The 22045-nt window shown below is 38.8% G+C and overlaps 3 protein-coding genes across 4 annotated transcripts in view; 2 read left to right on the top strand and 1 right to left on the bottom strand.

Annotated features, from left to right (window-relative positions):
• Positions 1-4243, bottom strand: part of rgs7a (regulator of G protein signaling 7a) — a 55190-nt gene extending 50947 nt beyond the window's left edge. For both annotated transcript variants that reach the window (XM_085183030.1, XM_085183031.1), the window contains exons 1-2: positions 4003-4243; positions 2982-3100 (exon numbers count right to left, since the gene is read on the bottom strand). In XM_085183030.1, the coding sequence (XP_085039156.1) occupies positions 2982-3059 (78 nt within the window). In that variant the 5' untranslated portion in view covers positions 3060-3100; positions 4003-4243. The remainder of the gene's footprint in view (positions 1-2981; positions 3101-4002) is intronic.
• A 1876-nt stretch (positions 4244-6119) lies between these two features.
• Positions 6120-11203, top strand: LOC146505573 (ubiquitin-conjugating enzyme E2 D4-like). The gene is made up of 7 exons (XM_085183036.1): positions 6120-6292; positions 6861-6924; positions 7042-7073; positions 7823-7900; positions 8094-8199; positions 9970-10063; positions 10135-11203. Exons 1-7 carry the CDS (start codon positions 6269-6271, stop codon positions 10178-10180), a joined length of 444 nt encoding a protein of 147 aa, XP_085039162.1. The 5' UTR covers positions 6120-6268; the 3' UTR covers positions 10181-11203.
• A 1120-nt stretch (positions 11204-12323) lies between these two features.
• The window catches only part of bicc1a (BicC family RNA binding protein 1a), a 57853-nt gene continuing 48131 nt past the window's right edge, over positions 12324-22045 (top strand). Inside the window, exon 1 of the mRNA XM_085183015.1 lies at positions 12324-13030. Coding sequence (XP_085039141.1) covers positions 12838-13030 — 193 coding nt within the window. The 5' untranslated portion in view covers positions 12324-12837. The remainder of the gene's footprint in view (positions 13031-22045) is intronic.

Here is a 22045-nt window from a genome sequence, read left to right as displayed (position 1 = left end):
ATAGATAGATAGATAGATAGATAGATAGATAGATAGATAGATAGATAGATAGACACACACACATACGAAGACACAAACACACACAAAGCTCGAGCTGATGAGAGATAATGTTCCCTCCTCGTACCGAGTGGCTGTGAACCAGAGCTGTTTTAGGCTCGCATAAAAAATTCAGAACTCTCTCTTAGCAACATTCGCCCTACATAAAGAATACACACATGCTCACACACACATCACAGTATCATTTATGTCGTGCACATGTGAGCAGAAATGAAAATACACATATTGAGAAAACCCAGGAACACTTCATGATATTGGCCTCGATTGTTTTATGTTTGAGCAGCAAGACATTAAAGAGGCTATTATACTCAAGGTTCCACACAAAGCATTAATTTATTATTTATTAACTTTATTGATTAAACATTTCATTCTCATTTCTGATAAACTGGGGACATTTTACTTAGTGTTAGCTTTACATGCAAGCAGTGGTTGTGTAAAATTTCAGGGTCGCTGTTGCCAATAAAACAGTTTATCAAAAAGCCAGCTGCACGTGTTTGTGCTTGTATTTCTGCAAGTATTTCTGTGTGCATGTTTTTCAATTTTCAGCACATCCATGCATGCATCTAAGCAAGGTGTTTAAGTGCATGCGTCCTTGAAGAAAACAGGCATCTCTGCACACATCTCCACAATGAGCAGGTCAACACCTCGGCTCAACCATCCATTTTCATTAGATGCTAATGACAGGAGTGGAGGGGCGGCTGTGCCAGAGAGAAAGATTCAGAGAATAAAAAAGGATATAGTTATGCTCCCTGTGGACTGACTATCAAACCACTATCTTCTGTCATCAAGCATAAAACTCCCTCTGCTCAATTACATAATCATTCCACATACACTACTAGCAACTGTCAAGCAGACGTGGCCAGTTGCTCACAATCAAGATTTTATTAAGAGTTTTTATTATGTATTTATGAGATGGATGTAGAAGAAGTCTGTGGAGGAAAATGGAGAATAAAAGAATGTTTTCCACTTGAGAATTTAGCTCATCTCAGTGTTGCCCTCTCAGTGTGGGTTGCAACACCTCTGCCAAGTCATCTCCATCTGAAAAGCATTTAGGGCGCCTGTTCATCCTGGCATTATCCGCATGTCTATACAGACAGTGCTCCTCCAGTTCCAGTTTGTGTTAAACCCACTCTAGAAACAGGACTTCGTCCTTCCTGGCTTCACCACAGTCTTTCATTCTGCAGAGTATCTAGGTCAGTCGATGTACAAAAGCAAACTGTGACCATGTGTGGTCAAGTGGTGTGAAGTGAAGAAGCTTTATGACTAAGATATCAGTCTGGCCAAAATAAATAAATAAATATAGTGGTCTGAAATTAGTCTTCCCTCATTATGCTGAAGAAAAGAGATAGTTCTAAAAAACACAAAGTTTAGCTGCTGAATTTATAGTAAAAGCTCCCAAGTGAAGACACACACTAAGGTTGCCTATGTCACAGAAACATCAGAGTATAATCAAAGAAACAGATCAATATCAAGAGAACTGAAACAACATCACATGGAACTAAATAGATGGAAAGACCTCAAATCAATATTTGATGCACAAATCAGGATGTGGCTAGTTTTCCATGCATTGGCATATTGTGATACTCTGCCATGTTGAAATGAAATTTAATGACAGACTTCTTCCCCAGTCGCCACAGACTGAACTGACAAAACTAGACGCATGCACCCATCCATCCCAATTACCCTCAATATTTGGCCTGTTTAATGAACAATCTAGCTTTTGAGTCTGTCGTCTTACTTTGGGAAGTTCCTAAATAACAAAGCGCTCCTTCCTGCTGCAAACATCGCACCACATCCAGCAAGTCTTCACCCACACTGGCAGTAATATTGCCTTGCACGCTGTGAGTGCTATAAAAGACCGCCAATCCATGACACCATGCTAAGCGTATCCTTTCCGTGGTGTGCAGAGGCTATTGCAGATAGAACAGCATTTGCTGATGGGTGAATAGAATGAAATAAAGACATTCACTCCATGGTTGAGTCATCCACAAGTAAGATGAGAAAATTATCACTTCACTGGTGCATCTGAGAGAGCAAAGTGAAACAAGCCACTGTTGTTGTATATGTTTAATCAATTTGCAGGTCACTGTGAGTTAAAATCCAGCAGCACTTACATATTAAGCATTGGATTTTGCTTACATATACAGCAATGTTTAGCAGAAAAACATCAGAAAAATCCAGCTATTAGGCAATGGCAGTGCCACCAGGGAACAGAATCCTCTCCTGGTGGTAGCAAAAGCAATTTTCTAAATGGTTATTTGTAGGTTAATCTTATATCTAGCCTTACTGTTTTTGTTCAAAGCAAAGGAAACATTGTATCTAAATCAGTGCACCCAAGGAGCAGTGCACATAACCTTTCATATTTGTGTGATGCAATATAATATAAGTGTCAGAGTTTCTCTAAGAAACTGTAACTCAATTCTCAAAACAAACATGTTACCTTGCCTGCAGATTATTATTATTTCATGTAACTGTTTAATGGCTAAGCAGTGCTGGATCAAGATGTCTCAACAGTGTGACAGTTCACTCCAAACCCTCTCCCAAGTGTTGACTGTAGTAGCACAATGAGTAGGGAAATACACCAGTGCAGCGGATTAAAACCCTGGGCTTCCTTTTTTCTTTTTCTTTTTTTAATGAATGTAAGTTTTAAAAAAAAAAAGCTCCAGTGTGTATGCAATAACAAGTATTATTCTACACTTGATTTCATGTATGTTGTGAGAGAATAATTCAATGAACTCTCAGTGTTCTCATTAAGCATTTGTAACATCTCAATCCTAGACCAGCCATACCACAAAAACATTGCCTTGCCATTAGTGCTAGCAACTGCCACTGCATGGCTCATCGTTGAGTAAATTGATGCAAGAGAGACACACATGCTTACGATCTCCCTCACACATGCAGACTAAAAATAGCAGCTGCCTTACCTTTCTGTACACTATCATGTTGGGGGACTCATCTGCTACCCCATTGGTCCCCTGCCCACTGCTGTTGGTCTGTGCCATGATCCAGCTAGTAAATCTGCCAGAGGAAATGTCAGGTGCTCCTGTTGTGGACAGAATGGATATTTTGGCATATCAGAAGAACAACGAAGCCTAAACGTGACTTTGCCAAAAGAGAGCAATTTACACGCCTGTGGTCTGCATCATGTTTCAGTGTATTTGATAATTCAAAAGGGAACAGATGTTCATTGCTCCAGTTTGGCTATGTGTTTTGACATTTCACAAGGTCTTGTAAAGGACATTTTTAAGAAAAAGGTGGTTACTTTAACACAAAGTGTGGCTACTGGTACAGTACACATTCCTACTGAATGGGACAAAAGTTCAACTTGTAAAGCAATGATAGGTAAATGGAAGGACTAGCCTACTATCACTCTTGCCTCAAATGAATTCGCTGTGCAGCACAGTCTAAAACGGCAATCACCTTTGACCGTTTGTTTACATCGGCGAGTTCTCTCACGCCCTACATGGCACATACTACGGATGCATCCTAAGGTTGCAATAGCAAGATAAGGTGAATTATAGACCTTGGCAGTGGTAAATGCAGTAAAACAACACACGGTCCCTGGAGGAGGCAGGCTACTCTACAATGCAGCCTGGATACGTGCATTCGGATGTAGTAGCCATAGTCAAAATGTGCAAGACTGTGCAAATGTAATGGATATGGTATGCACATTACAGCTTCATCATTCTTTCTTCCCTTTACGACACCCACACGACATCCTTGGGAGGTTTAGACTGCAACGCGAACAGCGAAGTCATGTAACCCGCTCTTAACATGATGCCGTTGGCTTTACTATATCGGGCTTTTCTTACCACAAGCCACTGCCCGTTTAAGCACCTTGGACAGCTACCGCTAAACGCCCGCGTCCCTTATCTTCTTGGACGCCGCTTAAATACACAGAAAACACAGCGACGTCGGTCACGGGAGGAGAAGGGGGGCGCTTACCTGAAAAAACACGCAGCCCGCTGTAGGACTCCTGAATCCTTGCAGGGATGGAAGCCTTGTCCTTTGCTTTCAGTATGTCAACTGGCAGACATAGGAATGTGAGGGGTATTCATTGGCAACGTGAGGAGGCAGACATTCGGCGGACACTTGGTGTGGTACAGCTCTCTGTCTCAGTCTCTCATCTCCTCTTTTCCAAGCGGTGCTCAGAATCACGGGCGCGCCACCCCGGAGCGTCGAGAGCGCGCATCGATCTATGACCAATCGCGTGTGAGGAATAAATTACAACCCGTTTTGGAGACATACAGCTTTTTTTTTTTTTCAAGCTAAGATTGTACTGCTATGCACTGCAGCGAAATGCTCATTGCGAAAACAAGGACAAGGCATCTTAAACCGACAGCTGATTAATATTGATACAACTGCAATCTATAGCAAAGGTCATGAGAGGACACTACAATTTTCTGTGCCATAAGAAGAAACTCGTTTAGCTGTTGTCCCAACTGAATATGAACAACTGAACAAATACCATTTAGCCCTGCAGTAAACACAAGAATTATACAGCGCTGCCGTAGTAATATGCCTTATGATACATCACAAGTGTACCATGAACCGTTGTTGTGAGGTAAATGAAATCATCCTGAATTACGTTACATTTATATTAAAGTCTCACTATTTATATTCCAATACCAAATAAATAGTCTAACTACTTTCTCTTTACACTGTCACTTTTACTCGCAATAAACAATAAACTTGGACTACTAAAGAACATTTTAAGTCTTTAGTTAACGCATACGTCTTTGTTGACATTTTAAAGTTCATACAGTATAAAAATAAACTGAAAGACGAGCTGGCGAAACTAAAAGTCAAACAAATCTTGAACAAATCTTGTGCTTGTTTGGGGAGAATGGTGTATACGCAAACGTCGAGGTCAGCTTAATTTTAGGCCAACATTCATTTTTACAATACCTTTGCAAACCTGTCTGTTCTGCCCAAAGAAGCGGATGAGTATTTTTCTCACCAAAACGAATAGCTGAGGGTATGCAGTACGGCTTTAAACGATAATAAGATATGGCGTTTCAGTCAAATTCACCGCTTGTATTTTATAACACTGCAAGTGTAAGAACTGGGATATACCGGCAATAAATGTATATGACTGGGCATTTCCAGTGCTGCAGTGATAATGAATAAATAAATGCACTCTGTGGCTTTGTGGTATGCAACAGTCCAGGCGTGAAAGATGACAGATGTGCCCTTTCTCCTAGTGTATGTAACTGTATGCTTATCTCTCTACAGTCCTTCCTTCTTTGCTCTCGTAGGAATCAACCACTCTACAAGGTTGGCCAAACATCCTCCCTGTTTTCCTTTGAGCTGCAGATTTGTGAAAAATGTGCTATAGTCATTGGTATGCTGCTATAGCAACTTTGTAGAGGTAACAGGCGCCTCCAGGTGACTGTTGCTGTGAATTGGATGCTATGTAAGTAAAACTGAATCTAAAATTAAATTGAATAACAGGTTTTTAAACCAAACACCAATGGATATTAAAGTCTTGGGTGATAATGAGGTAAGTGATGTCATATTTGGGCTCCGACTTGCCCTTAGTGTCATTTGATAATGCTACAATGTAAATTTGGGATGAAATGGCATTTATTTTGCACTTTTTTAGTCTTACTGACCAGTTAAAGTACTTTAAACTACAAATCACTTTCATCTTATTCGTGATTTAAGAAAAGAAAAGTCACTAAGCCTTGAACCCCAGGACTACAGTAAGTGTTAGAAATGTTGGTGTCATAACAACAAACTAGCAAGCTGTTTATTTCTCAGGTTAGACACCAAAAGCATCAGAATACTTTATTGATCTCATCTGAAATTATGTACAGTTAAAAAAAAAAATGAAAGCATGTAAAGTTTAATTTTTTTAACTGTATTAAAATACGTAATCAGTTGTTATAAACCGCTGCATAATATCAGTAAAGAAAGTATATATAAGGTGTAGTAGTAAGTTTGCTAAGTTAATTGTTCACTAATTTCTTGGAAGAGTCAATTTTAAAGGATAACCTGTTCCTCGGTGAACGGTCCCTTTAAGTGGCTTGACTAAAGACTCCAACCCCCACAATGCACCGGTCTGTTCTTCAACAAAAACGCGGAAACAATAGAGGCAATCAGTTTGTCAAAACAGATAACACCGAGTCGGCAGAAAGTGAGCGTAGTTGGTGCTGACAGCTGTCAAAGTTAATATCTATCGTCTGTCAAACGATCTAAAAGACTAGCCATGGCTCTAAAGAGAATACAGAAGGTAAAGAAAATAATCGGGTTTTTTTTACATAATTTGTTTGATGTACGGGGTACAGGTCGGAGCGATGCGGAAACATAGCTTTAACGGTAGCGAGTCAGTTGTCTTACAGCATATTTGCTAGCGTTATCAGTGTTTTATAATGTTTTTACATTCGCAATGAACAATTGTCAGTATTTCTTTTTTACCGTCTGCAAGTCATATGAGCCAATACAGGTACAGAAATGGAATAACAATCCTTATGTTTTTTTCAGCCAGGCTTTTCTTTTGTGATATTTAAGTTATGCTAGTGTTGGGTGTATGCCTGTCGCCGTGTTGAAGAGACTGATAAACCTCTTCAGGAACAAGTATGGGAGAAAGGGCCGGGGCTTTATCGTGTGACATGTTGTGCATTTTTTTTTGCAGGTTTATTAGCCTAAATCGAAACCCGCTGCCGGTTGTAGTCGTGGTTTTGTTAGATTTAGAGGGTAGTTTGCCCACATTAATATACAGTCTAACAAAATGTAACGCTTGTGTTGCTTCTTAATCAGTGCACAAGCTGACAAACTCTAAAACTGTTGATTTTTTTCAGGAGTTAAATGACCTACAGAGGGACCCTCCAGCTTCATGTTCTGCTGGACCTGTTGGGGAAGACAGTAAGTGTGACTTTTGGCTAATTTTGCTACTTTTTAGTCATGTCTCAAAGTTTAGTTGTGTCTTTTGGGACTGTGTTGTATGCTCACATGCTGTTTCTTTATCGTTGTTTTCTTTAGTGTTTCACTGGCAAGCTACCATCACAGGACCGGTGAGCTTTTTCTGGATATGATTCCTGGACATTTTCTTTTTAAACCAAGCTGCTTCTGGATCTCTAGACAATAGTGTTTTATGTGGAGTTTACAGCCCTTTCTGTTCTTTATGGCCAGCACAGACTGGCACACTCTATCCTGATGCTATTCACTGAAGGCCAGGTCATTATTGAGGCCATATATTGTATCTCTCTTGCAACACATTATCGATACACTGATGGCAAGTGTCGATATTTTTTTGAAACATGTAGTCAATTTAAAGTGCATCCTCATGTTAGTTTGAGTCAATAGAGTCACTATTTCATGTTTTTTTTTTGTTTTGTTTTTTTAATGGAGAGACTTTTTAAAATACCGAGGGTGAAGGAAGCAAAAGTTGAATAGCTTCTTGTGACAAAACTCTCTGGGGGCATAAATCAGTAAACGGGGATAGAAAATTGAGGGCTTACCAGTTTTATCAATCCATTCTCTTCCAATTATCCTCATCAGGATCACATGGGAATGGAGCCTATCCTCGCTATCATAGGACGAGAGGCAGGGGAACCCCCTGACACTAGTCTGCTCCAACTAGTTTTACCGATATATACACAATGCCTGCTTTTTGCTCTTATAATTGTTTGTTCATCAAGGATTGTGACATTACTGTGATATTGTGGTAAGATATAGTGATAGTATCACCGGTGACTATATCCCTGTAATTAAGAAAGAAGTGTTGGCTATGACTTTAAACCAGTTTTCTACTTTATTTCAGAATGACAGCCCATATCATGGCGGAGTTTTCTTTCTTTCTGTGCATTTCCCCACTGACTATCCCTTTAAACCACCAAAGGTAAGTGTATTTGTTCTTGAGACTAATTGTCTCAGAAGTACTACACTATACTATACTAACAACACTATTTTTTTGTCATTGTATAGAGTAAATGATTAATGAATATTGTATATTGTTATTAGATCCAGTTGTTACAGTATTTTTTTAAAACTATAGCTAATTTTGCACATTTGTGCTTTGCTTTCATTTACAGGTTGCCTTTACTACAAAAATCTATCACCCAAACATAAACAGCAATGGTAGCATTTGCCTTGACATCTTGAGGTCACAGTGGTCACCTGCACTTACAGTATCAAAAGGTAACCAAATCCATGTCCATTCATTTTTGCTTTATGATTCATTGTATTTGATACATTTATTTGTACTCTGGTTTTTAAGGACCCCTAAAACTGAGAGATTTGGAATAACTGTTCATCCTGTTTTGTGTTTTAGCATGGACAAGCAGTTTTAGTTTAGAAATTCATGTGCACTCAGGATATCTGCTCTTGCTCTAACTGGATTCCAGCATTATTATCTTGACTTGTGCTTATATTACACCCAGTAGCTGGAGTCTGCACGTTACTTAACAGCATCTCAGCACATACATGGGATTCAGTGAAAAGGGGTATACGCCTACCTTTACCATATGACTAATACAAATTCAGCAAGGCAATTCCTGATGCCAAGCAACAATGCCATGTTTAAATTATTTAAAGATGGTCTACCTGTTTGATACGAGCAATGACAGTATAAATCTTAATCATTCTGACACTTACATGCTTTTTTTAAGAGAGATGTCCTCCTGTATACCAAGGTTTTCTTGGCCGTTTAAAACACATGCTACTCCCTAGCCACTCATCACTACCTGTGACCTTGTGCTCCAGCTGAAGTAAGGACAGCAGCTACTTATTACCTGTCCTGCCCTAATTCGTCATCCTCCTTCGCATGAAAAAAAAATGGTGTAAAAGATGGCTGTAGTTTCCAGTTCTAAAAACTGAACAACTCCAAAGTGCCTTAAACTTGCATTTAAGGCACTTTTAATCCACAAAAAAACAGCCCTCAGTTCCCATGCTTTGCTATACAATACTTTGCAGTTTTCAGGTTATATATAAAACATTTAAAAAGTTATTTTTTAAAATTTTGGTAAATATAAAGGATAAACCAGGGTTTTCTCATTGGCATGTAGTTAGTCAGATCCACCTTTCTGCAACAACAAAAACATTCATCTTGTAGCTTCACAAGGGAACTCGATTAACCTGTCGATGACTTCATGGTGGTCCCGATTCTTATGCAGTCTAGAGAAGGAAACAAAGACGTCTATTGATTACTAGTAGTTAGCATGGATAACTGATCATAGTCAGTGCTGACCCTGTTGTCTATGCTAGTAAATGTTGTGCAATTAAATATAGGATTTTTTTTCATGCTACTGCTGTCTCCATACGAGGTGCCTTATCAGATATAAGCGGAGGTAACGAGTTTGCAGCAGTGTTATTTGAAAATGTAAATGTATCAGTGTGGATAAATTACAGCAGTACCATGTCAGATCTGTATCTGTTTTGCATCCATTTTATTTTGAAGTCACAGGAAATGAAACTTTTTAAATAAATCAATATAATTAACAGCTAATTGAAATGCTGGGTAAAACATAACATGAGGTGGGAATTTCAAAGATGAGGATAATGCATTATAATGCACACAGTGACGCAATGAAAGACCCTTTGGTGAAGCAATCCGCTGTCTTGTCACAAAGTCTGGAGTCTTCCAAGTGAATGATTTCTAGCCCTTAGGAAAATGGCTAATAGGATTTTTTTAGGGTTGATTATCCAGAAATGTGACCTCTGCACTCTGTGCACTTCTGTCAGAAAAATATCAAATGCATGTTTTATGTTTAAATACACTTACTAAAGACTTACACTAACAGGATTATGATGTCAATGTACATCAAATCAAAGCTCATCTATTTGTATTTCAAATTTAGTTATTCTTGTGTATATGAGGAGCTTGAAAAAAAAAAAAACTTTCTTAAAGTGACCATGGTGATTTAATTTAAATTAATCCATTTATTTTCTTATGTGTCTTTGTTTCAACAGTTTTATTATCCATATGCTCACTGCTTTGTGACCCAAATCCAGATGATCCCCTAGTCCCTGACATCGCGCATATTTATAAATCAGACAGACAAAAGTAAGTACGAAGCCGATTGTTAAGAAAACACAAGTACACAGTTCTCTTAACATGATTTTCTTTCTCTTTAGGTACAACAAAATTGCCAGGGAATGGACCCAAAGGTATGCAATGTGAAGGACTGATGTTCCAGCTGCAAAGACGCATCCCTCAACACCTCAGAATATGACTGTTTAATTGCTTTATCCTCACTGGTTCTAATTGAGGTGTTTGACATGCTTGAAGCACTTTCTCTACCCAGACCTTACTTGACTTAACTGCTTTTAGTTTTTATTTTATTTTATTCTCTTAAATTGGCATTATTATTATTATTATTATTATTATTATTAGATATGAGATGGAAGTTTGGGGAGGTTCTTTTACATTTTTGCTGTATGGAATGATACTGAATTTATTTTTCATGATTTTTTTTGCATTAAAATATTATGCAAAAAGTGAATTTATAATTGTTTCTCAGGAGTACTCACAACTAAACTGAAAATGGTTCAGTGATAACTCTTCATTTCTACAACCAAGTCTTGGGGTCATAAACCTGACCACTAGGTGGCAGTCTTTACTTTTTACTTGCCAAACATGTCTGGTGGATAATTTAATATTCATGTTTGTGTTACATTTAATTCAGGCCCATTTGCTAAATGGTTAATTGTGTGGATAGTGGCTATTATGGAGTGTTGCTCTGGCTATGAACTGAAAATGAGGCCTGTTCTGTCAATTGAAATCAGACCACCCATTGCCATCATCTCTGCTCCTTCCTTTGTGCTGATGAAGCTCGTGTCTCCATATAAGTGGAGCACTTCCTGTTTAAAATCGAACTCAAGCATGTTTGCCCAGCTGTTATTACACTATTTTATAACCACTGCTTTCACAAAATGGCTTCAATTTGCAAACGACTTAGAAGTTTTATCATAAAGTGTGAGCATCTCTGTCAATGATTTAAATCTTGCTGCATTTTAAAATAAAGCAATTTTTGCCAATGGATCGAGAGAGAAAAGCACAGTTTGTGCATATGTCAGTAATTATAATGATATAAATGGCTTTCTTTGTGCATTTTTACTTTATTTACCATAAACGTATTCTGCATGGATGATGTAGTCTGGTTTTAGTCTGCAGTAAATACAACATTCCTCCAATGAAAAATAATTCAGACTTTGTTTTCTCATTTTGTATTGTTCTGGATGTTAAAGGTTGTTTTTAAGAAAACCTAATAGTTGCACAGTAAGCTGATAAGTTCCAGCAATATTTGATGTGACTTTTTCAGACTATTGGATTTACTAATAGTCTAAAGAAGACTACTCGTACTGTTGTCTCACACTAACAACGTCCTGGGCTTGAATCTAGTGAAACTGGCTGTAGGTGTGAATGCTTGTTTGTCTCTGTGTGTTAGCCCTTGGCAGACTCGTGGCCTGCCCTTGGTATACCCTGCATCTTACCCTATGGCAGCTGGGAGAGGCTCCAGCCCCCCACCCACCTTCAACTCTCCACAACCCTGAACTGGATTGTCTTGGTCTTAATAACTCTTACAGCCTGCCAAAAAACAAGCACCCTAGTGTTTTTTTTCTGACCATTTAAATAAGCATGTAGGACATTCAGGTGGTTGCTTTACCCTTGACATAATTTTTTGAAAGTTTAGCTCAAGGGAACAGATGGCAAAGCTCATCTGCATTTTTAGAAATGCAGTTAAAACTTCTCTCATAAGACTAAAATAAAATTGTCAGGTACTTAATAATTACCACTTTTAATCCCAGATCTCAGGAAGAAGTTGGAAAATGAATTAGGCCAAGAACTGTGGTCCTGCGGCTACATGATTTGTTTGCAGTGTGATAAAAGCTCCATCTGCCACATTAGGGTTGTTAACGTGGAGGGATTTTTTATGTATGAATTGGCTGGCAAGCACAGCATTAGGTGGCACCTTACATTTAAATCAAAATAAAGATTAGCAATGCTGTTCCTGTTGTAGAGGACAAATCTCTGAGATCAGTGAATATGAATAACTCTGGATGTCCATAGCGGGCTTTACTGAGTGACCTCAACACTCCCTTTTGTTTTGTTTTCTCTTTCCTGTATTACTTCCCTTTCCCACTCTAGTGTTTCCTCTATAAACCAATAGATAGTTTGCATAGGGCTGTTTGGAGGGGAAAAAGTCACAGCAAAATTGGTTTATATACATGTCAAAGCTGTCTTTGTGTCTAATTATTTATAGTGACTTGATTGTCACGTCTGCTGGTAATTTAGTATAATTTTGGACTCATAATAACTATGATTTCCGTGGCTATAAATGGCAATATAATCCCTCAACAGTTTCCCAAAAATGAGACATACAAGTTGTGCCCTTACGAGCATAAACACAAATCAAAACCAAAAACTCTCACATATTCAAGTTTGGGGAACTTCTCAGGAACCCAGGGGGAGGTATAGATCCTCGAGAAAAGTTTCTGGGAGGAGTCCCGCTTTTTTTGCAGGATGACACGTGAAACTTTCCTGAGGAGTTGCTTGGTATGTTTGGTGCGTGTACTGTGGCCGTCCGTTAACTCGCCAGACAACCTATAGCGAGTTGTTCCGTGTGCGCCTGCCTATTTTTAGAAGCCTGCCTAATGGGGGGAAACGAAGGGGCTTAAAGAAAACTGCAGAGGAAGGTCACAACTGCGTTGAGATGATCTTCCACAACAACTCGAAGTGACGGAATAAAAAGTAGCAGAAGTAACAGCGCTTTCCTGCTACTCGACCTAACTTTGAGTTAAACGCAGTGGCCGCTGGAGAAGTTTCCGTGCAGCACAATGGCTGCCCAGTGCGACGCTTTAAGCGGATACTTGCAGCAGTCGGACCAGGGCTCCAACAGCGAGCGCAGCACAGACTCTCCTCTGCCGGGCTCAGAGGAGGATCTCAGCGGCCCTCACTCGCTGCCAGACCCGGAGTGGACTGAGGAGAGGTTTCGGGTGGACCGTAAAAAGCTGGAAGTCATGTTATTAGGTAATAAAATTAGCCATGTGCAAAGTTAGATAGTTTAAACGTTTAAACGAACAATGCCTTGCATCCCGAAGCAGCTCTCGCCCAGCCCTCTGTTTATTTTAGACTCATATAATCAAACTTTTTCGAAGTTGTTTAAATTTCAGGCCTCTTATTCGGGGAATTTGAGCGTGTCATTTGCTTAATCCGAGAAAAATCAATTAAGTCAAATGGGCCGAGCCAATTAGCTATTGACTTCCAATTAATGGCGTGGACATAAGAAAACAACGTAATAGCTAACCACTCAGAAGCTGTGGGCAGCCCTGGAAAAATGGACGCCCACATTTCTTAATTTTTGCACTTTAACAAACAGAAGGTCGAAGAAGTCGGTTGACCATCATTGAAGGTACTTTTTGGGTAGTTGCGTGCTCCAGCCACAGGCTGTCGCTGCAGCAACTACTGCAGTCTGCATTTGTTTGTAGAGTAAACCGAGTGTCTTTGCAAAATAGTCTGCATGATGCAAAACCTTTGCTTGACTTTTAGAAAATAATGAACTGGAAGTTGATTAGTTACCACAAGCCGTTAAACAAATCCAGTAGCAACAGCTGTAATTGCATCACACTGTGTGATCCAATCTGTCTTCAATACAACAGAATCCTGATGAAAAGTTAAAAACGCCATCTCTCATGTGAACAGAATGGTTTACATTACTGCTCATTTTCTTTTTGGTGATAAAATTTATTCAGAGTGGGATCTCTCCTAATGACGTGCAAGTGACAGTGAACACTTAAACAAGCAATGACAGGCTTGTAAAGAGAGGCCCAGTCAGACTCAGTTAAGAGGTCCCTGGAAACTCAAAAGGTTGATGTAATTTATCACAGATTTCAAAACTCTGGAGTGTGGAATATTAGAGCATTACATAAGTGGGCTGGATTTTTTATCATTTCCACAGGAAGGCAGTGACTTGGATCTGATGAGCAGCCAAAAAAGACTTTAGGAGGACTATTATCAGTCATAATCATGTTGAAACGCTATCAAAGACCCTATATCGTGTGTGTTGACAGCAGTAATGACTATTGCTTAATATTTTTTTAAGACTTTAACTTGGGGAGTGCGGTTCATCGGTTTAGTCTGAGCTGTCCTAACTGTAACTAGGCTCTGAAAAGCAGCAGGTTTTGAAGGAAGTCCATCCCTTATACTAAAAACACAGACATACACATGCACACACGTAGTTCCCTCTTGAGAAAGTCCTTGCTGCTGCCTAACTGCTCTGTACATTCCTCAGTGCTCCATGTCATCCCCAACTCTTCCAGGAAAACAACTTTGCTAGAGGCTGGCCCTAAATCCGAGTGTCCCGGACACACCGCACGCCACGTCATGCAGTGTGTCTGTGTGTGTCTGCGTATGCCATATGTAATCTGTACAGTTTGTCAGATTGTTGTTTTTATCTTTGCCAACCTCTTGTTTCCCAGTTGCTCTTTTATGACATCATGGCTGACGCTGCACATGTTGACATTGCAGCTAGGATGCAGAGTAGGAAAGGCTGTTGGGATCCACTCTTGATCTTTATAGTCAGCTGTAGGTGCAGGTTTAAATACCACAGTGCTTTAACAGTTATTTTCACTGGTTTTGATCTGAAGCCAAGATCTGAGGTCTCCTCATAGCTACCTTTGTTATCTTGCAGTAGACATTTTGCAATCCAAGCTTGTGCAGAACATTGCAGACGATTCATTAGGATAGAAAAAGTTCAAAAGTTTGTTTAAACCTACATGATCATATATTCTCATTTATTTTAAATTATTATTATTTATTTATTTGCTCAGTAGGTGTAAATTCACATCCCCTTTATCGTCATCCCGTTTGGTCAGAGCATTCTAACATCTGGCTGTGTTTTGATTGGATAGACTGTAGATTTTGATGTGGTACATCATGTTCTGTAGGCCAGAGTTTTAGAGCATAGTGAAATCATTTTATGGAAGCTCCAGTGTATTTTTACCCAGTGTTTTATTGTCTGTGAGGTATCTCTGGCTTCTCTTTCTTGGAAAATGAAGTGTTTTTGACCCCAGAGAAAGAGCTGTGGGTCAAATCATGCAATGATCTATTCCTAAAACAGCTATAGCTTTTCTTCTTCTGTTTTTTGCCAGATTCAGGTAATGTTCCTGCACTGTTTGCATTTTTGCTTTGTTAAAATACAGATTATATGTAAGCAGCAGGCATACATTTTATTTGATTTCTTTAAAGACATGGGAAACTTTTACAGTACTGCTTGGAAACTGCATTCACAACTAATCTTCAGGGAAACTGATGGGGGGATTTGAGGCAGATGAGAGATGACCACTTGCCTGCGTACCATGTGGTTAAATATTCGTCATGTTTAATTCAAAGATTCCAGTCTGAAATAGCAATGAATAATATATATAGTAAGCTTTCATACGGTACATTTAATCTATTGTTTCAACTCCAAGCATTTTATTCACCGGTATGGGATATAACCATCTGTAGCTTTATAAGTGCATTTGCTTTTATTGGCTTCCAAATGATTTCTCAGTAAGAAACCTAGCTTGATTCAGAACATACAGGTAAGGGGTCAGAGAAGGACATCAACCCTTTAGTCAGGGGTTGCATAAATTCTGGTGAGTAAAAGTGACCCAGTAGCCCTCTGTGCCCATTAAAAGATGTTGGTGAGTCACCAGCATGTCTCCACGACTTTGCACTGAAACAGAATCCCATGATACACACTTAACCTGCTGTTCGAATCAGCGGCATTTTACTATCCCCCTGTTCTGGCACAGTTTGCTTCAGGAGAAAATGGAAATTATTAACTGCTTTTCAATTACAAATTTACTGTCTCTCGCATTGGCAGGGACACAGGTTCCTGGGCTTAGATCAGTAAATAGCGTGTAAAGTGACAACAAAATCTCACCCTAACAGCTATCTGGATTTACTGTTGTACTCTTGGCACCCGCAAATAGAACTCCCAAGTTAATGGCTTGGAGACATTAACAGAGGGATGGTCTTGTGTGGGCAGGGAACAGTGTAAGAGAACTTTTGTGCCTATTACATCGCTATTCAAACTCACGAAACTAAGAAATTGGGGGCAAGTGTGGGAAAGAGGTAACATTTGTTTCCAACTCCAATTATCAAAATTGAGTGCATCTGTAAGTGCAACATGATTTTCCGTGAGTTTTCACACATGTATTACCTATGTGCTCTAATATGCATGGCTCAACTGTAAGAGCTCTGGATCATTTAGACTACTAATGATTAGAGTTTAGCTGTGTTTGTGAGTGAATTTCGGCTCCTGGTGAGCCACTGTGTATACACATCCTAACAACATGTTTGCTGAGTAACTGCGACAGCAGCCTACAATTAGACTAAGTGAATCATTTTCGTCACTGAACTAATTTTTTTCCTGCTTCTAAACCACACACTATTGGTTAGGTTTATTTCTAAATGGAAAAACCGCTGCATATGACACTGAGAGAATTTTCAATTATTTTCAGCATTATAATAAAGTTATTTTAGACACTAGGGGATCTGAAGATACTGGTACTAGTTCAGAATTTTTGAATTTGTGGGACGGAATGAAAACATTTTATTTTTAAGCAGTGTAGAAATTCTAAATAGACATTTATTGGCTTGTTTCTATACCTATATGATGAGGTGTAGGTTTGTGTGTCTGTGTGTGTGTGTGTGTGTGTGTGTGTGTGTGTGTGTGTGTGTGGGCGGGCGCTTAACCTCCTCTTCCTCCTGGATGCTGGGTAAGACTCACAGGCAGGAAGTGAGTGTCTTTTGGGGAATGTGCTGCAGGCTTTCTCTTGTTCTCCCCTTTTATTGCTCCCTCTTGAGTATTCAAACAGTGCTCTGTTGTTGCAGCTTCCATCACATCCACTGTAGAGTTGTTGGGCTTTCCCCAAGTCTTTATCTCATACTAAGACACGATCCTCACTTTAACCTTCAAACCCAACCAAACGCAGGCAAATCACACATCAGAAACTCTATAGTTTAGCTGCATGATTCATTTAAAATAACTGAACTTTGATAATGTAGGGCATGACATTAGCTGTTTGCAACACTTTGCCTCACTTGTCCACCCAAAATTGCACAGCGGTGGCGTCCAAAGATCTCACCTGCTGTCGGGAGCAACTTCAGTTCAGCATCTTGCTAAGGGCATCTCACGATGTGGAGGAGCCAGGGACTGAATTGCTAGCCATTAAGCACCACAATATTTACCTAGTCTAAAGTGAAAGTAAAGATGGAGAAGCCTTACACAGTCCAAAATTTTCAGTCATGAATGGAAAATATGTGCAGGGCCAGCGCAAGAGAAGGAAAATCCCATATGTCTGAATGTAAAAAATCCTTTTTTTGCTCTGATGAGTTTTTCATCTGTTATTCAGAGCTATTGTGATCTTTAAAACAGATTTTGAATGTAATTCAATAAAAATGTGTTATACTTGTAAATGTGCCAGCAGAGTAGATGTACTCTTCTCTCCATTGGAATCGGTTTTGCCTTATTAGACCTAAAAAGAGTTCAGTATGATTGAAGTTTGACTTATGAGAGAGTTTAAATCCCCAGTGATCAACTGATGGAAGAACTGGGATGACCATTTTTGTTCATATAAATACTTTTTATGTACTGTCACACTGCAAAAATAATGGAGAAGGATGGGATGGGTGCTGGCTGTTGTCCCAACAACAGTTTGTTAAAAGGGCAATTAATGATGATTTTTAACCAGAAAAAAATAATCAATTAAGCTGGCAGGCAATGCTACATTGAGCAGTTTATAATTATTAAATACTTTCATGAGTTTTCTTCTTTGCATTTTCTAAGAAGTTGGAGAATTTTTAGGCTGTAAATGGAAAGATTGTAAGAAATGATCAAAAATCCTTTTTTAAGAAGAATTCATGACACTAAAATTGTAAATCGCCAGATATGGAGAGGAGTATACAGGCAATACTGTATGTTTCATGTTTGAAAATGCACCACTAAACACTACACGATATGTTCTGTGTAGCAAAGATTGCCTGACTTATTAAAAAGAAGACGTGCACTGAAAGAATATGTGTACATTGCATTTTTAGAGCACTTTAATCACTGAATCATTTATTGTATTCAAACACACATCAGCAAATACAGTTCAGCAGTATAAATGATTAAGTTAATTTGCCTGCTGGGTTTACTCTTGACTGGCTATTGCCTGGTTGCAGTTTGCCACATTTCCTCTCTCCTGTTTTCTCCTGGTTTTTGCAGATTTTACTGAAACATGCTGATACAATTAAACAATTCTATTCGACTTTGCTTACGCGTTGAATTCCTTCATCCTGGGCATGATGAGGCTTTCAGGAGCTGTAATATAATTGAGCTTCAGTCGGTGGAAAAACCTGTAATTCATTACTCAAGAAAATAAAACCAGGAGTCTTATTTCAACAGTCCGAGTGGAGCTGGAGTGCTGTGACCCAATTCTATGCTCCTGGAACTGTAAATGGGCTGAAATGAATACCTGTTTTTCTTCGTCCCTCAAACCTCTCTTTCTTCAACTCTTTTCAAAGTGCAGATTTACATTCTGTCTGGTTTGCGGTTGCTATTTTAGAAATGTTTCATGTGGGGCACCCCCGACTTATCCTGCGCTCATGTGCGCTCACCACACTCGCATAAATGTGCACGCACGCGCACCCCACCCAGCCCTTAACCACTCCCCCTAGAGCTTTCATTGTTTATCTATAGAGAACCTTGGGTTTTGGCTTGCTGTTCTCTCTCCTCATTCAACATCCAGTACAGCCTGCCTTTTCTCCACTTGCCTTGATTGGGGGGAAAACTTTTTTTTTTTTTTTTTTTTTAATTTAATAAGGGCATTTTTTCTATCTGGTTTTTCCCTTTGCCAGAATAATCATTGCATGAACAAAAGAGAATAGCTGGGGGAACTGTTTAATAATGCGCACACTATTCTGATTGATTGCATTAGCCTAGATAACACAGAAAATTTGAAGAATTGTTGCATGCATGCATCTAAGGATTTTCTGCATCTATACAAGGACAAAATGTGCTGTTCTATGGTTGCAATGCTGATGAACAGGACATGTCAAGTGATTTCTTAACCGTCCAGTGTATTGTTTACAGAGGAGCTCTCAGCCTGTTAAATGAGAATAACTCCCTATGCTCCATGGGGGATCTAACACAGTAGATACCAGGCACCAGGAATGTACAGCATTGTGTAATCACTTGGCAGTATTCACACAAGGGAGGTCATAACGCAGACATGTTATCGAGAACAGCTTGATACTGGACTGGTTGACCCTACTACCCAGGATGCTTGAGTGTAAATAAATCTAGCTGTTAATATGATGTAGAAATAGTCTAGGTGTTTATGGATAGATATATATTTTTAATAGTATTTATTTTTTAAAGGTGCTTTAAGGTTGTTCTGAAAATTTTCTGTGCTGTCCATTAGGGGTGGGGGAAAAATTCGATACTGTGTAGTATTGTGATATTTTGTTTGCTAATAATGTATCGATACAGGGACAGCAGAAATTGATATTTTGTTACAAAAAAAGTTTTTGTGGACTGGAACATGCTCTGACTTCAGATCAGCTCCTTTTTCTGAGCAAGAATCCTGACATTCCTTCACTGTCCAAATGTGTTTAACTTTTTTTTTTTTTTGGCAGCAATAAACATGACAGTTTACTTATTTTAATTTAAGACATGTTTTATTTTAATTAAGTTTAAAACTTTTTTTATTTAATGTAAAATTATATTTTGTTTTAATTTACTTTCAAATTCTTGAGTTGCTGAATGGGCTGCATAGTTTTCACAAATTGCATAGTTTAGAATAGCTATAATTGTACCAGATGGTTGCATTCAGTTAAGTTGGACTACAAACGTACAAACGTTAAGTTGTAATACAAACCGTTCAGTTTGTCAACAATAAAACTGACTGAAATGAGAGAGAGACTGAGTGTGAGACTTTGCTATTAGATAAAATGAATATTGATAAAGTTTACCTTTATGTACAGAATCTGAATATTGCAAAATATTTTTAAAAAATTGCAATAATATCGTATCGTGCATTGAGTATTGTGATAATATCGTATCGTGGGATGTATGGTGATTCCCACCTCTACTGTCCATTCTTGTGCCCCTGGGGTCAGTGAGTAGTCTTTCTCCAATAGGCTTTTATCATTGTCAGACAGCGACATCTGGCACTTAGCGGGTGTATTTGATAGCATAGTTGCTTGGCAACCCAGTAGGAGTTGAGCTGTTTTGAGAGACTGAGAGTGACGACTTCTCACCGTAGAAATACAATAACAGGTGTTCAGCTTTGTGGATATTGATGGTGTTTTTTTCAAAGCTATAAATGTAACAGCGCTATAAAAGCATCAAGTCACACTTCTTGATTTTGAGTAATGGTTGATTACTGCTTTGTTATTGTTATCATAATACCTAGCATTATGCAATCCTCAACCCAAATCAAGGGAAATCTATAGTGTTGATTGTTTTGTGCTCAAAGCGTTGTTAATGTTAGACTTTAGATGACAGAGCGTGAAATCTCAGTTGACAGCTGTTTTCACAGGCCACTTCCCAAGTAATCCCTAAATGAATATCCACACACAAATGTGTAATATTTGTATGCAAAGGACAATAGTTTGAGCATTGGACACATTATGGTTTCCATCATGTTTGAGCAGGTTTTGGTTGTATGCAGGTAAACTGTGTGTGGAACACAAGTGGGAACAATTTTCTCATTTCAGCTGCTTTTGTAAGCAATGGCCTTTACCAGAACAGTCTTGAACCCGATATCTGATAGACTGTCATGGCTACACCGGATGCCCCAAAATGCTGGTTGTTACCCCCTGTGGCAAAATTGGCAAAGTTTAGCAGATGGAATCCCAAATTGCTTTCCAAGTAGCCCTAACAAATGTGAACTAAATTTTCAAAAAGTGTCTGTTAGGTTAACAGTTATCCTCGTACGATCAGTAAATGGCAAAACTGATTCGTTCTAAAAGGAGGATTGCAGTAGGAAGCATAATTGTCTCTAACTAAACAGATTCTGTCTTTTTTTAATTGTATTTTTATTTTAAAAATGTCAATGTTGAAAGCTGAGAATGCTTCTCTGTCAGTTTAGATAAGCTCACATAAAACAAAACCCTTGGCTCTGTTGTATTCTTACAGTTTCCTAATCCTGAAATGGTAATCAGATACTGTTGTTGCCTTGGAGAAACAGATGAAATGAGTCTCAGGTGCTATGTAGATGCCATCTTGCCAAAAATATTCCAGAGCAGTTTACAGGGAGACTCGAGTGTTGGGTTTTGTCTGTTTTCATTTAAATCACTCAACCTTTTACTGCCAGGTAGTTGTCAGCTGTGTGGTGTTACACTTGTAGGAACTGGCTTTCATGCAAGATATTCAGACTTGCTGGTTGTGAGCAGCCCTAATTGCTGAAAGACAACCTCACTCAACATTATTGATTGTGTTATTTATTTTATCATTTAACTCATTTGGAGGGGATTTAAATTATAGTGAGTAACAGAGTCTCACATCAGTTTGTGAAATGATCACAGTGTAGATTGATGAGTCGCGTCTCATGGCTTATCATCAGTGTGGTCTCATCTGTGCTGACTTGTGTCCATTTACATGAAATTAATATTTTCAACTTTAAGAAAAGGGGATAAAACAAAGTCAACATTTGGGGCTAAAGGAGTTCATGGTAGATCAGATAGGTCAGCTCACAACCCAAGATCAACTTATACATATCACAGACTTTCTCATGTAATTTGCATTATTTTTAAATATGATATAATTAAAATGTCACCTTCTCAAGTCTAAGCATTAATGACTAAGATATTCTATGAAGTGGAATTAAAGTTTTTAAACCATGCCGTCCTAGCCAGGCCTGAAGAAATTCTCTATAATACTTTAAAAAAATACATGTGTTCATGTGTTAACAAGCGTTGCACATGCATTTGTGGTTTGCAATAGCTTCCTCAGGCCCTCTCATTAGCTCCATGTTAAATCAGCTGAGAGCTGCCGCTCTGACTGTGGGG

This window comes from Neolamprologus multifasciatus, chromosome 13, assembly GCF_963576455.1.
Source record: "Neolamprologus multifasciatus chromosome 13, fNeoMul1.2, whole genome shotgun sequence".
Taxonomy (NCBI): Eukaryota; Metazoa; Chordata; class Actinopteri; order Cichliformes; family Cichlidae; genus Neolamprologus; species Neolamprologus multifasciatus.
The sequence above is the reverse complement of the archived record's forward strand: the minus strand, read 5'-3'. Positions and strand labels throughout refer to the sequence as shown.